This window comes from Idiotropiscis lumnitzeri, chromosome 13 (genome assembly GCF_059441095.1).
Source record: "Idiotropiscis lumnitzeri isolate Australia: NSW breed Sydney's pygmy pipehorse chromosome 13, RoL_Ilum_1.0, whole genome shotgun sequence".
Lineage (NCBI taxonomy): Eukaryota > Metazoa > Chordata > Actinopteri > Syngnathiformes > Syngnathidae > Idiotropiscis > Idiotropiscis lumnitzeri.
In genome coordinates, this window is record NC_142403.1 from 20,184,642 (window position 1) to 20,199,479 (window position 14,838).

The window sequence follows — 14,838 nt, forward strand, 5'->3', positions numbered from 1 at the left end:
GAAATTAAAAACTAAATATAAAAAAAATACACGGCTGGGATTTGCAGAGCGTTTACTACCTATTTAAATATATGAACACCACAATATTATTGCTTTACATTGCATCTGATATTAGCCATTAGGAATTATTTCTTCGCACAGCAACCGTATGTGACGTCACATATATGCGACACACTACTACGACTCACCGAGGAAAACACAGGAGCTTGTTTGTAGTTAGCCACACATCGGTTCGACGTTAAAATGTGCAAAGTCCGAATGTTGAGAACGTTGGTAAAGCAGCGACTAAACGTAGCCGTTGAAGAAATATTTGGGCTATTTGAAAGAACGATAGCGGAGTATGAGGAGGAACTTGGTCGAATCAAAGAGGAGAACGAACGACAACGCGAACTACTGGACGCTGTTTACAAGCCTCGGGTTGGAACAAGTGGGGCAGGTTAGTTTAATATTGCTCACGCTGTAAAAAACTCATTTTTCAAACACTAAACAAAACAGCCAAGGGCTACTGTGTTAAATTGGCTGTTACTTCCGCATTTAACACCGATTGCTTTGGCAAATTGAGCCCAACGATTATTGGTAAGACTCTTTGTGTTTATGTCTTTGCTTGAAGACATCCAGCAGGTGTTGGTGGAGAGTCAAGACGAGGTTCCCTCGAACCATAGGCAGCAAGAATGGGGCTTCAATGTGCATGTTAAAGAAGAAGAGGAATCAGAAGAGGAGGACATTTGGAGCAAACAGGTTGGGGAGGCAGACGTCACTGTGGTCACATTGACTGGTGTCCCTGTGAAGAGTGAAGATACAGAAGCTCAATCTTCACAGCTTCATCAGAGTGAGGAGAACACAGGCAGCAGCTCACGTCATCGTTGTGGAGGATCACAGCCAGACAACTCTGCTCCACTATCAGCTTTGGAAGACAGGATGTCATACTCTTCTGACACTGATCACGGCGATGACACCAAAAAGACTAATAAGAGCTCTCACGGTGATGTCACTCCGTTTATCTGCTCCGAATGTGGGAAAACATTTGTCCAGAAGTTCACTTTGAACAGACACATGAGGATACACACCGGAGAAAAACCTTTCAGCTGCATGGTTTGCGCTCGGAGTTTCTCAAGAAAGTCAGAAATGAACACTCACGTGTTGTCGCACACAGGCGAGAAACCTTTCAAGTGTCACGCATGCGAGAAAACGTTCTCCGTGAAGAAATACATGATGGCACACCTGAGGACGCACTCCAGGGAGAAACCATTCATCTGCTCGGTTTGCGGGAAAGGTTTCTCGACAAAAGCGCATTTGAAGATTCACAATAGAACGCACACTGGGGAGAAACCTTTCAGCTGCGAGGTTTGCGACAGAAACTTCACGAGAAAGTCAGAGATGATGACGCACATGGCGACGCACACGGGTGAGAAGCCTTTTGACTGTTCCATCTGCGCCAAAAGTTTCTCAGCCAGGAAATATCTGATGTTGCACATGAAGAGACACACAACAGGGAAACCTTTTACCTGCACCGTGTGTGCTAAAAACTTCTCCAGTAAAGCTTATGTCAAGATACACATGAGGGCGCACACCGGGGAGGGACTGTTCAGCTGACACTTGTGATGAAACATTCATGTTTAAGACCCAGGTCAACAATCACATGTGTACTGGGAGGCAACAAATAGACAACGCATAACTTTAAATGCTCAAGTGCACATTCGACACTTTGGTTGTAATAAATATATGTATCACAACCACTTCAGTATGTTCTGTTGTTAATTCACTTTTAGTATAGTCACAAACATGTGCATCTCATTACTGTTGAACCTTGACTTGTGAGTTGGGCTGATTTTCAAAAATAATGTAATTGCATTTTTTTTGCCCTCAATATTACAATTTAATTAGCAAGATTTTTTTAACATCCTCTTCCCATGATTATTTTTAACAAACACAATGAATACATTTTTCTGTATTACAATAAACCATATTATATTTACATTCTATCAAAAAAGTCAGACATAAACATGAATCAGTAATTTAAAAAAATCACATTGTAACAACAATGCAAACACATCGGCGACTTTATTCTGATTTTGAAAACGTAACGTCAGCACCTTAAAAATTTAAGTCGTCGACGCTTTGACGTTCCACCACACGATGGCAGCATTGTAACAAAGTAAACAATGGCTCACTACCCCAAAACAAAAATCCACCACCGAAGAAAAAAAAAACGGAAGTTAGCAACACGTCGCCAGGGAGCTAGCGTGACCGAGGAAAACAAAAAATGTGCAAAGTAGAAATGTTGCGAGAGTTGGTGAAACAGCGACTAAACGTGGCCGTGGAAGAGATTTTCGAACTGTTTGAGAAGACGATTGCCGAGTACGAGGAGGAACTTTGTCGATCGAAAGATGAGAACGAGCGACAACGCGAACTGCTGGACGCTGTTTTCACGCCTCAACCGGGACTGGACAAAGCAGGTTTCTTTACTTAATCTCGTTTTTTTTTCGTGCTCTCGCTGTCTAGCTTCTCGATCATTTAACACCTTTCATTAAGTCGACTGGCTGCGATTTGCCATTCTTTTCGTCGGCAAGTCCACGTCCAGTATTTAGCCCAAATTGTGTTTTTTACTCTTTCAATTTACTATCAAATGTCCAAATGACTCATGACTGACGCCGGAATAGTGTAAAATCGCGCACATGGTAAATAAACAATCACAGAGTGGCTTAGTTGATGTCATCAACTTGTCAACATTACAGACTCGACTGACGATGTGACAGCTTGAGTGAAAATAACCTAAACAATGTTAAATAATAATACGTGCACTCAGTTATATTCCCTTTCAATTACGCGAATCACATCACAATCTTTCTGGTCTGTAGACACCCAACATCCGCTAGATGATCCCCCTGAGCAGCAGGTAGACCCAGCAACGACCCCCCACATTAAAGAGGAAGAGGAGGACGCGTGGAGCAGTCAGGATGGGGGGCAGCTTCCAGGTTTGAAGGAAGCAGATCAGCTTGCTCATCGCCCTGTGAAACGTGAAGACAATGAAAAAAGAGCTCACACCACCCAGCTTCACTGCAGTCAAGACAGAAATGCCGGCGCAGGAGCGCAAGCACACGCCAGCAGCATCCCGCTCTCCGATATGGACGAGCGTGACATCACGACGTCCGAGACGGATCACAGCGACGACGCCAAAAAAACGTTGAGACGTTCTAACTACGGAAAAGGCGCCGCCGCACATCACGTAGACGATCGGCTCTTCAACTGCTCAGAATGCGGCAAGACATTCAGCCGGAAAGGCACTTTGAACCGACACATGAGGACGCACACCGGGGAGAAACCTTTCTCTTGCTCCTTTTGCACTAAAATATTCTCTTTAAAGCATCACAGAGACCGACACATGCGAATACACACGGGCGAGAAACCCTTCTCCTGTTTATTTTGCCCGAAAAGATTCAGAGACCGGTACAAAATGATGACGCACATGAGAACGCACGCTCCTGAACTGCCAATTTCCTCCAGTCCACCAACAACAATTGAGGCTGACAAAGAACACTGTAACACTCCTCGCTCACAACGAGACAACCCGGCTCCACAATCAGACCTGGACGACGCCATGTCACATTCCTCCGTGAGCGAGCATGGCGACGATGCTGAAGAACCCGACAAGAACTCCAAGAAATTCATATGTTCCGAATGCGGGAAAATGTTCGGCCGCATGGGAAGTTTGAACCGACACATGACAACGCACACCAGAGAGAAACCTTTCGCTTGCCCAATTTGCGCAACATGTTTCTCTTTCAAGGAACACATGAAAAGACACATGATGATCCATTCGAGGGAGGCGTCCTTCTCCTGCTCCATATGCGGCAAAAGCTTCAGAGATAAGTGTGAAATGGTACTGCACATGAAAACACATACGGGTGAGAAACCCTTTACCTGCTCTGTTTGTCGCAAGTGTTTCTCCCACAAGGACCATATGGTGTTACACATGAGAACGCACACGGGGGGGAATTTCACCTGCCCTGTTTGCCACAAGAGATTCTCCAGCAAAAAGTATGTGATGATACACATGAGGACACACACCGGGGAGAAGCCGTTCGGTTGCAACATCTGCGATAAGAAGTTCACATATAAGTACCAGGTGACCAGACACAAGTGCGTCGGTGGTCTGGATTCAAGCGCATCGGAAACAATGTCCCAATCAGTTTTGTTGAGTGATTAACTTGGATGATGTGCAACATTCTTGATTTCACATGGACAGACTTCACAGATTGTATACTATAGAAGCAGTTATGACGTTCATAACTATTTTTAAAAAATCCCGTACATAACACACCCGTGAAAAACACACCTCCCCAAAATCACCCTTAAAAAGTTTTTTTGTCTCTGTATTTGTTGATAATAAGGTCCTCCGATTGGCCGGCACCGTTTATTATCAGAGTGAATAAATCAAGATTCAAACCACCAAAGCAGTGTAAATGCTTTTAATTAAGCATTTTTTTGCCATATTGCCATGATTAAGGTCTTGCAAAGTATTTTTAAAATATTGTTCTTGCACTGTAAGGGCTTACTCTGTTTGTGACATTATTTTAAATGTTGCAGCATTGATTATAGTATGTCAAACATATTTATTTTTGTTGTGTATGAAATGTACTGTAAATCCGTTATTATATTTGTTTACCACCCCTTGGTACTGGTAAATGTACCAACAAAATATTTTTTTTACTAAGACCCCTGTGTAACCTCCTGCCCTCGATTTGGGATCTTTTTTTTCTAAAACAATATTTTTATCATTTGTAGGATTTCATAATACATACAATCCTTCGGTGCAAGCATCCTGTGCTTGCCAACAATGCCTTCAACCATGATTGTACTCATGAAAATCCTCTCACACATTGTGGTTATTTAATTGAGGATATAAATGTGCGACTGTGCAATAATATCTGAAATGAAAATTATTATAACGAAGTAAATGTTACATGAAGTACTTTTCACAGAGAGGACTCTAAAAGCCTCACATCATTGTAGAACACAATCATACATCAAAAGTCATACACAAATGGAAACATTCTATAATTAGTACAAGAAAAATCATCAAAAAATATTTCTAATTTTTTAAATTTTATTAGAATTAATACGTGAAAATATCCATTGCAAGGAATTAACAAATGATGATGATGCTTCAATACAGTTTGTGTTTTGTCCCCAGTGACTTGCCGTAGATTCTTTTCAGCTTTGGTGACCTATCCACGCATGCGCAGAAGTAGTTCGGACGTCGAAGCTAAATTTAGCCGCGCGTCGCTGAAGCCAAACGAAAAAATGTGTAAAGTCCGAATTCTGAGAAAGCTGGTGACACAACGACTAAATGTGGCGTTAGAGGAGGTATTTGAATTGTTTGAGCGAACGATAGCGGATTACGAGGAGGAACTTTGTCGCGCAAAAGAGGAGAACGAGCGACAACGCGACTTACTGAAAGCTGTCTACACGCCTCAGCGTTTGTCACACGAAGCAGGTTAGTGCACTTTTGTAGTGTACCAACAATCACAGAATAAATTGATTATAACGGTAAACGGTCAGGCCTTTTTTGTATGAATAGAAACATCGCATTTTTTTCAAATGCGTTTGTCCGAGTGGACTTCACGTAGAATTTCCGAATCATTGTCTCGTATCTGATTGGTTTGCCACAGTGGCACGTGCTACCTGATGCGGAGCATTTTTTTAAACCGTTTTTTTTTTTAACATTGTACACATATAGCATTGTACTTTATAATATAACATATAATGTTATATTATGTTTTTTTTTTCAAGTTCTTATTCACAAATGTCACTTTTGTTAATCATGTCTTCCTGTTGTCTTGCAGACACACGACTGGTGCCGGTGGAGTGTCAAGAAGAAGATGATGTTCCCTTTGAGCAACAGAAGGAGCCGGCAGAGCCGCCCTCCATTAAAAAGGAGGAGGAGGATGTGGGGAGCAGTCATGATGGAGTGCCATCTCAAGCGCTGGACGAGAATGATGTAACCGTGTTCACTTTGACTGGCGTACATGTAAAGAGTGAAGAGGATGAAGGTCAGTCCTCTCAACGAGGTCATAGTCAAAGTGAGGAGAAGTTAGATCGACACATCACAACAGAACAACAAGATCAATCAGCTCCACTTTCGGTTATGGACGACGTGATGTCACACTCTTCTGACAGTGATCACGGCGACCACACCAAAGTACCTTTGAAGACTAGTACAAACGCTGAAGGTGGTACGACACATAAAACTGACAATAAGCACTCCAACTGCTCCGAATGTGGGAAAACGTTTGTGCACAAAGGAGCTTTGAACAGACACTTGAGAACGCACAGCGGAGAGAAACCATTCAGCTGTGCCGTTTGCGCCAAAGGCTTCTCCTTGAAGGCCAACATGAAAAGACACATGACGGTCCATCAGCAACCGAGCAGCGGTTCGACTCGGCACGCAACGAGCGCTCAGTTCGGCTGCTCCCAATGTGGCAAAACGTTTGGCCAGAAGGGCAATCTGATCACGCACATGAGAACGCACACCGGAGAGAAACTGTTTGCGTGTTCGTACTGCGACAGAAGATTCCACACGAAGCTTCACGTGAAGAGACACACGGCCATTCACACCGGCGAGAGACCATTTTCCTGTTTGTTTTGTAGGAAAAGTTTCCGCGAGAAGTACGACATGATGAATCACACGCGAACGCACACAGGTGAGAAACCATTCACCTGCTCCTTCTGCGCTAAAGGTTTCTCTCGAAGGTCATATCTCAGAATACACATGAAAACTCACACAGAGGCGAAAGCATTGAGCTGCAGCAGCTCCTGTTAACACGCGACAAAAGAAGCCAAGCCAAAAAAAGTAAATTAAGCACTTGGAGATTTTTTTTTCAATAACATGACATTGACTACTCCTGGGGGGAAAAGGCGACAACACCAACAAAGATGCCTTGTAAATGTTTCCGTGGAGCGCGTGAAGCAGGATGGGGTGTCGCACAATTCCCAATATTTATAATAATAATAATATATTCCCTTTATTAGTCCCACAATGGGGAAATTCGAGATTCGAACCCAGGCCTCCTGGGGAGACTGGGTCCTGAATGCGGCGCCTTAGACCACTCGGCCATCCTGGAAGACGTGTGTGAAGACCGTGTGAGATGCCAGGAGACAGATGTTGCACAAGAACTCGTACTCTGAGCTTAAGTCAGTGCTTCCCAAATAGTGGGGCGGGGGCGCGGTGCAATGCTGGGGGGGGGGGGCGTGTGACCCTGGGGGACATGCTTTTTTTCCCGTCAAACTACAATAAAGTGTAATTGCAACTCCACTCCACCAGTTAGCAGTGGCGCTCTCCTTGCGAGTATTAACTCTTCGGTGTCGGTTTGTTTTGCAACAAAAATGCTATTTATTTATAGTTGCGGCAGAGAGTGGGTGGTAGGGTGGCGGCACAAATTGTTTTCTTCTTGCTGGGGGAGGGGCGTCACAGAAAATAATTGAGAAGCGCTGGCTCGGGTAAAAATAAATACTTTGTTGCAAGGAGTCGGTTGCATTGGTATCTGCTTTTGAGTGAAATAAGTACAAGTAAAAAGAAATCAATGAAATCACCACTCCAGTAAAGTGTCCTAAGGATACTTGAAAAATGTATTTATTGCCCCCACTCCCTCCCAAACACTGCCTTCTTCTTGCCCCTGGGTTTGCTGAGCAGCCAAGTGGAAGTGGGGCAGCCGGAGGCTGGGTGACGTCACCACTCGAAATAAAAAAGTGGAATATCTCTGGAACCGAAGCAGCACAAACGAAAATTTTGGTGCACCTATATGGTGATCGCTGATGACGACACCGGTGTGTGAAGTTTCACATCCAACACGTCTAATCCTGCCTAGTTGCAATTATCGCCGTCTGACAAGTTTTGAATACATCAGTCGGTCGGGGGTGGCCGGAAGACAAGACAATATCCATAGCCCTAAATGCCACCGGTATTAAAAGGTTGCTTATTTTCCCAGAAATAAAGTTGTGATGTTACAATAAATTCATATTTTTAAAGAAATACGTTATCATTTGAAATGAGAATAAAGTGGTATTTTTTTTCCTCATGGAAGCTATCATCTTCATAAGAATCAAGAAGCAAAGTCGTGATCTAATTGGAATAGCCATATTTTTCTCATAATAAAGTCTTGCTGGGGAAAAGAAATCTCTATTTAGAAAGGCACAGCTCATCATCCAAAGCAAAACATGTTTCTATTCATCTCTCTATCGGAAGTTTATTGGAATTATGAATGAAAAGAAAATCTTTTCCCCAAAAAACTTCATTAGGAGTGTTGGAAATAATACAAACCGATACATATCAAGCTGGAGATAGAAAAGGAAAAATTGCTGATACAAGAATTTAATGGAAAACAAAACTGGGAAACGTGAGTTTAAATCAAGTGACGTATAATAATGCAAAATAAAATTTCATTAGGTATTCATTGCATATTTTAGGGTAACAAGATTAAATATTTTTTGGTAAACAACCGCCGCTTACTGCAAATAGACACCAGAAATAAACTCCAAATTCATCTGATGAAGGAATTGAAAGTTAATTTGAACTTTGATTCATGAAAATAATCAGCCGTAAACTGTGAGCGAAAGCATTAAACATTGCAACACGCTCGGTGGCGGTAGTGAGCTATTAGAGTCTGTGAACCGCCCTCAAATACAAAGAAGAAGAACGCGAAGCAGAGGAAGAAGTCCCCACTTGGCGGTCCTAACCCGGACGTTAAACGGCTGAATTTCGACTTAGCTTATTGTCGCTTTCTCGAAGGAGAGACGCAAGTTTGCGGGAAACATGTCTAAAGTTACACTCTTAAGGGAGTTGGTGAAGCGGAAGCTGAACGTGGCCGTCGAAGAGATATTTCAACTGTTCGAGAGGACGATTGCCGAGTACGAGGAAGAATTCCGTCGAAGCAAAGAGGCGAGCGACGATCGGCATCGCGTGGAACTCCGATCTCGTGTTCGACTGAGACGAGGTACGAGTGGTCGTCGCTTTTCGTTCTACATCCTCGTTTTCACGCTACCAACTTTCTCGAGCGTTCGTCGTTATGGGTGGACACAGTCACGTGTTCAAAATGAAACGGAGAACACGAGATTCTCTTGGAGACCGTTAGAATGAAAACCGGACACCGGATGATGACGAAGCAAAATCACCCCCCCCCAATGGATGGAGGGTTTGTTTCCTCAAAACTATAAAAATAAATCGTAAGAATAATCACGATCGGGCGATATGCAAAAATAATCGGTGTGCATCTCCACTAAAAGCGATTGCATTCCGGTTTTGGAAACATGAGGTACGAAATGATGACAAAATGGTCCAGATGTAGCGTTTGTTGTGTTTATTATTGTTCAAAACATAAAAGCTCTTTGAATCCCAAATTACTCAAGTTAATTAAATTCCAAGCAACAAATCGTGAGCAAGGTCCTCTTTTATGTCTGATGCACATCTCACATGAAAGGCGATTCAATTTCCGAATATCTTGAGTGCGATACAATGCGAAAATATTTTAAAATATTCAGTTAATCAAATTATAATTGTTTTTATTTACATTTTCTTTTGTTGTGAGTCTGTCTCTGGCTTCACGGTCTACTTTGCCCCACCAGTTTCTTACATTTTAACATGTTTATGACTTGAATTTCTGAAACTTGAACGGGGCCGCTCGAGCCAGTGTGAATGAACTTCAGAGAGCCCCAAACAGTCATGTCGTTGCTTGCGCTGACGTTAATATTGAATCTTGCACGACTTTGGGTAATGCGGTTAGGGCTGCACGATATTTTAATTTTTTTTAAAGAGAGAGAGAGATGCATCTCATAAAACTCTAAAATATCGTTGCTCCGGGAAACGACTCGTATCACAACATTTTGTTCTGCTTGCTGGCAAAAGCAGCAAACTTGAATCAAAGTTGAATAATGTATCATTGTCAGGTTCGCCAATTTGACATATTGGGTTCACAGCTGAAAGAAGAGAGGCACTCAGCTCAAGTGGATACAGGGAGGTTAATCAAGTTTATTTGGCAACTTCATCTCCCTTCTGTTCCTCGATGTTTTTCACACATTCCCTTTTATAACATCGAGAAATCAGATTACACTCAAGGGTGGAAAGGATAGCAGGTTGAGAAACGCGACAGCCGTAATGACTTAGTTCGCCGAGACGATCGATTGGCAAATTAGAGAGTTTGTGTTTCTAGCCTTTTAACCGCTCTGTTTTCATTCATTCATATTTCATTCTTTTCATGCAGTTGCGCGACATGCGTCGGAGAATCGAGAAGACGACGTTTCCTCTGACGAGCAGGAAGAGCCGCCGGCGAAGAAAAGGATTGGCGTGGGAAGGACGGGACTCAGGTCAAGTCAACGCAAGACAACGGAAGCAACCGGTGAACGTTGTAAAGATCCAAACCGGCCACCAAACTACTTGGCTCCAATATCTGACCCGAATTCCGACTCGTTTGACAGTGATCACGGTGACGATGCCCGAGAGCGAAATCGCAAGTTCGAGTGCTCGGAATGTGGTCAAATGTTTGCCCACGAGTGTGATTTAGATCGACACGCGGAAACACACACCGGAAAGAAAGCTTTGAATTCCGCAGTGGTCACGAAACCGAGCGACGCTGTTCAGTCTTTTACCCGTTCACTTTGCACGAAAAGCTTCCCGAGTCGGGACCGCCTCTCATCTCACTTAAAAGCACACACGGAAGAGAAAGCAGCCGCCTCCAGTCGCTCGAGTCAACAAGTGACGACAAAAGCAGGTGGACGACGCACTACAGATCCGCACTCCCGACCAGACCCGTCGGCTCCGGTGTCAAATAAGGAAAACGAGACGTCAAACTCTTCCGACTCTGATAACGACACCAAAGAACCTTTGGAGACCATCAAGAAGTTTAAGTGCTCCGAATGCCAACAAATGTTCGTCCTGGAGGGAGATTTGAAAAGACATGCGAGAACGCACACGGGAAAGAAACCTTTGCAAAGCGTCATTGCGACTAAATCATCCGGTGGTGGGAAAACTTTCAGCTGCTCAGTTTGTATGAAAAGCTTCCTGAGCCGAGGCCTTCTCATTTCACATATACGAGGACACATCGAGGAAAAAACGCTTGCCTCCGGGAGCTCGAGGCAACCCGAGATGACGGAAGGTAAAAATCTTAATTCGCAAACCGACAAATTGGCGCCAGCTGCTAGTTCGTCCGACGCTGGCAAATCGTTTACCTCCTCAGCATGTGCGGAAAACCTCCCGGGTGGAGACCTCGTATCGCACGAAGCAGCACACGACAAGACGAAAGCGGCGGCTTCCGGTAGCTCGAGTCAACCCGTGGTGACGAAAAGTGAAGCTCTGGAGTCAAAACCCGACCAGTTGGCACTGGTCGCACAAACGGAGAAAGCGCTGGCCTCCACGAGCACGAGTCAACACGCAAAGTCCGAGAGTAAAAAAGACACAAAACCCGACAAGTTGTCACCGGTCGCACAAGCGCACACGTCCGAGAAAGCGGCGGCCTCCACTAGCACGAGTCAGAACGAGAAGTTCAAAAGTAGAAAAATTCACTCAAAACCAGACCAGTTGGCTCCAGTTTCCAAACGGCACGACCCCGCTAAATTTTTCACGACGGGAGACTTGCTCACGTCACACATCCAAACGCACAAACAACTGGTCGCACAAACGAACACTTCCGAGAAAGCGCTGGCCTCCACGAGCGCGAGTCAACACGCAAAGTCCGAGAGTAAAAAAGACACAAAACCCGACAAGTTGTCACTGGTCGCACAAACGCACACTCCCGAGAAAGCGCTGGCCTCCACGAGCTCGAGCCAACGCGGGGTGCCGGAAGCTAAAAATATTTCCAAACAACCAGTCGCGTCGGCGCCGGTACCAGACGACGACGACGACGTGACGTCGGACTCTTCTGACTGTGATCCCGGTCCCAAAGAAGCTCCGGAGAGCAAGTTGACGTGCGCGGAATGTGGCGAGACGTTTGTCCGCCAGGCAGATCTGGAAGGACACACGAGAACACACACGGAAAAGAAAGATCCCGATTGCGTCGGTGTTACCAAACTCTTCTACACCGTTAAATCTTGGACCTGCTCCGTTTGTACAAAAAGCTTTGCGAGTAACGATTGTCTCGTTACGCACATGAAAGTCCACGGCGAGCAGAAGGCGTGGCCCTCCCGTGGGCCAAGTCGGCAGGCGACCGCCAAAGCGAACGGAGAACACTTGGGCGATTTACAATCGGAACCCGAGAGCCTCTTTGCGCCGCTCTCAGATTCGGACATGACGTCGAACTCATCGGAGGATAAGCCGAAAGACGACAGCAGCGTGTCGGTGGCCACGAATAAGAACGCCAAAGGCGAAACTCACGGAAAAGACCAATCGAGAGAGAAAGAGAGACCTTTTCCTTGTTCACTTTGTTCGAAAAGCTACTCCACGAAATATCACTTGAAGAGACACATGAGAAGACACGAGGAGACATCGTCTTTGAAATCAAAAGGAAACGACGCCGAACCTTCCAAGGCGAAAAAGAAGTCGAAAGGAAACGCAAAACGTCACGAACGCAAAAAACACTTGCATTGTTCTCATTGTAAAAAGAAATTTGACCACATGAGCCAGTTGACCCAACACTTGGTCGTGCACGGTGTGGAGAAACCATTTGCTTGCCAATTTTGCGATGAAAAGTTCAGTTTTCCCGAGGCGCTGAGGAAGCACGTTGAAGACCTGCACCGATGAGCGGCCTTTTGTTTTTTTAATTTTCTGTTCACTGTGCGCTCAAATTCCAAGACGAGGCTGAGGTGTCACAGCATTCTTTGAGCAAGTGGTCGATTTCGCACTGGAGTTAACGAAATGAAAAGTTTATTCAATTTTTATTTTTGTTCCACATTTTTACCAACGTGTATTTTGATTTTATGTATGAACAATGTACGTTGCTTGTTTAAATTTGGGTTTATTCACAGGGAAGTCCACCCCCAAAGTTCTTTTGCATCTCAACAGGACATTCTGATTGATGTTGTGTTTGTGCAATTTGAGGCAAGTGGCAAAATTCGTTTTGAACCAGCTCAGGTTGGCCATTTTGACACTTTTTATCGACTGAAAATGACATCTCCAGTGGCTCAGGTAACCAATCACAAATCGCCTGTTTTCTGAAGCCGAGCAATGATTGCTCGTTACCTCGACCCGAGCAACTGTGACGTCATTTTCAGTCGACCGCATGTGGCAAAATGGCCGCCACCTGAGATTTATCGAAACTGGTGTATTTTACTGCTTAACTCATATTGCACAAATGCGATATTATTGATGGCAGAGTTTCGACTCCATAAAACATATTTTTGTTGATAAATGTTTTGGGGTGCACTTTCAGTTTTGGTTAGTGTTTTGTTGCCGTTGATGGTTCGAGGCAAAGATCAAACCTTCGCGCTCTCTGTTGTTTTTTGTATTTCACTATCTTCATCATCTCTTATCTGTAGTTTAATAAATTGTTTCTTTCTGAAGAACTAAGTTCAGTTTTGTGTTTGTTGAAATAATGTGGCCTCCTTTCATTGAGTAAACAAACCTAAAACAAGGCCTTGTTTTATTGGGGGAATCCTACTACACATTGCTCTGGGAAATGGGTGGGGGGGCGTATGAAAGTAAAAACGGACAATCCTGGCAGTCGTAAACTTTTAGTGCTCCAGTCCCGCACCAAAAGTGCTGTGCTGCGCAGTGTCCTCCCGCATTCCGCTTCTCAGAAAGGCGGCATCTTCTCTTCCACATGGTTCAAACACAAAGGTCACATTGTGGAACAATACTGAAAAAGTAAATATGGCATTATTTATATTCATGTATTCTAACATTTGGGTGGCTAAATTTAAACTGGCATAAGATATTTAAATAGTTTGGTTGCAAGTTATACTTGTTGTATTACATCTTGTACGCCTTGGGCTGGGTTTTGGGTTTTAAACTAGCGTTAAGAGTTTTGAAGTGGGCTTTCAATCTAGGCTTTTAAACGGGTTAGGATTTAGATAGAGGGTTTTAAAATAGGGTTAGCGTTTAGAAGTAACTAAGGTTAGGGTTTCCGACTCGGGTTAGTGTCCGGTTTACTTTTAAGAATTGTTGTGGCGTCCAACTAAAATGACGTCACGGCAGACTAAGACGAGGGGAGTTGAAACATTGATGACGCGCATCCCAACGATTGCATCATTGCGATCTTGACTGTTTCTCGAGACGCATCCATAGCGAAGGAAAATGACAGGCACTTACTTCAATTTGCCGTTCAAGGTCGCTCTCCAAAACACGAGTTGGCTGACGTTCGACGTTTGTTTCACCCCCAAGTCCATTCCACATGTGCGCTCACGTTTGCTTTCCTTCATGATTTTTACGCTGAATTTTACGTTCAGCAAAAGGTTTCTTGCCCATGCTCACCCCACCACACGATCCAAACAAAACAAAAGATTACCCACAGGTGAGTGCACCTGCTAATAAGAAAGACCACTCCTCCCCTGTGACACCACCAATCACTGTGAAAGTGGAGTGCGTGCACAACACACAAGCATGCACTGCAACGAAGGAAAAAAAACACCAAACACTGTACGGGCTCCTACAAGAATAGAGATACAAAAGATTAAGGACGCTTGTTTCTTTTCTCATGAGGAGAATGTAAAGGCTGTTTCCAATTCCACCACGTTTCCTCGTGTATTTATTTCGGGAGGTCCCTTAATTACAATGACAATCAGCCAATTCGTGGGCCGGACTAAAATCAACCTGGCCTTTATTAATTGAACCCTTTTTTGTTTTGTTTTTAATTGTCACGAACTGGGCGTCTGGAAGGCCGGACCTTTCCGCACCCGGGGACGGACTGCCCAGCT

General features: G+C 44.2%; 2 protein-coding genes and 1 pseudogene across 3 annotated transcripts; all 3 read left to right on the forward strand.

Moving 5' to 3' along the window:
• Positions 1–184: 184 nt before the first annotated feature.
• Positions 185–1,675, forward strand: LOC148324987 (uncharacterized; annotated as a pseudogene). The gene is made up of 3 exons (XR_015846259.1): positions 185–436; positions 611–738; positions 820–1,675. The product of XR_015846259.1 is annotated as an uncharacterized LOC148324987 (transcript).
• Positions 1,676–2,214: 539 nt separating this feature from the next.
• On the forward strand, positions 2,215–4,454 carry LOC148324988 (uncharacterized). The gene is made up of 2 exons (XM_088312456.1): positions 2,215–2,456; positions 2,859–4,454. The coding sequence occupies exons 1-2, from the start codon at positions 2,264–2,266 to the stop codon at positions 4,205–4,207; spliced, it is 1,542 nt and encodes a 513-aa protein (XP_088168582.1). The 5' UTR covers positions 2,215–2,263; the 3' UTR covers positions 4,208–4,454.
• A 118-nt stretch (positions 4,455–4,572) lies between these two features.
• Positions 4,573–13,492, forward strand: LOC148324989 (uncharacterized). Its single transcript, XM_088312455.1, has 3 exons — positions 4,573–5,497; positions 5,847–6,704; positions 10,257–13,492. Exons 1-3 carry the CDS (start codon positions 5,239–5,241, stop codon positions 12,725–12,727), a joined length of 3,588 nt encoding a protein of 1,195 aa, XP_088168581.1. The 5' UTR covers positions 4,573–5,238; the 3' UTR covers positions 12,728–13,492.
• Positions 13,493–14,838: the final 1,346 nt, after the last annotated feature.

What these genes read in the sequence shown, in the direction of transcription:
- LOC148324988 (XM_088312456.1), top strand. Translation starts at nt 2,264, where the DNA reads ATGTGCAAAGTAGAAATGTTGCGAGAGTTGGTGAAACAGCGACTAAAC. An exon ending in ACCGGGACTGGACAAAGCAG is followed by an intron (nt 2,457 to 2,858) that starts GTTTCTTTACTT and finishes TCTGGTCTGTAG; the next exon opens with ACACCCAACATCCGCTAGAT.
- LOC148324989 (XM_088312455.1), top strand. Translation starts at nt 5,239, where the DNA reads ATGCGCAGAAGTAGTTCGGACGTCGAAGCTAAATTTAGCCGCGCGTCG. An exon ending in GCGTTTGTCACACGAAGCAG is followed by an intron (nt 5,498 to 5,846) that starts GTTAGTGCACTT and finishes GTTGTCTTGCAG; the next exon opens with ACACACGACTGGTGCCGGTG. An exon ending in TCACACGCGAACGCACACAG is followed by an intron (nt 6,705 to 10,256) that starts GTGAGAAACCAT and finishes CTTTTCATGCAG; the next exon opens with TTGCGCGACATGCGTCGGAG.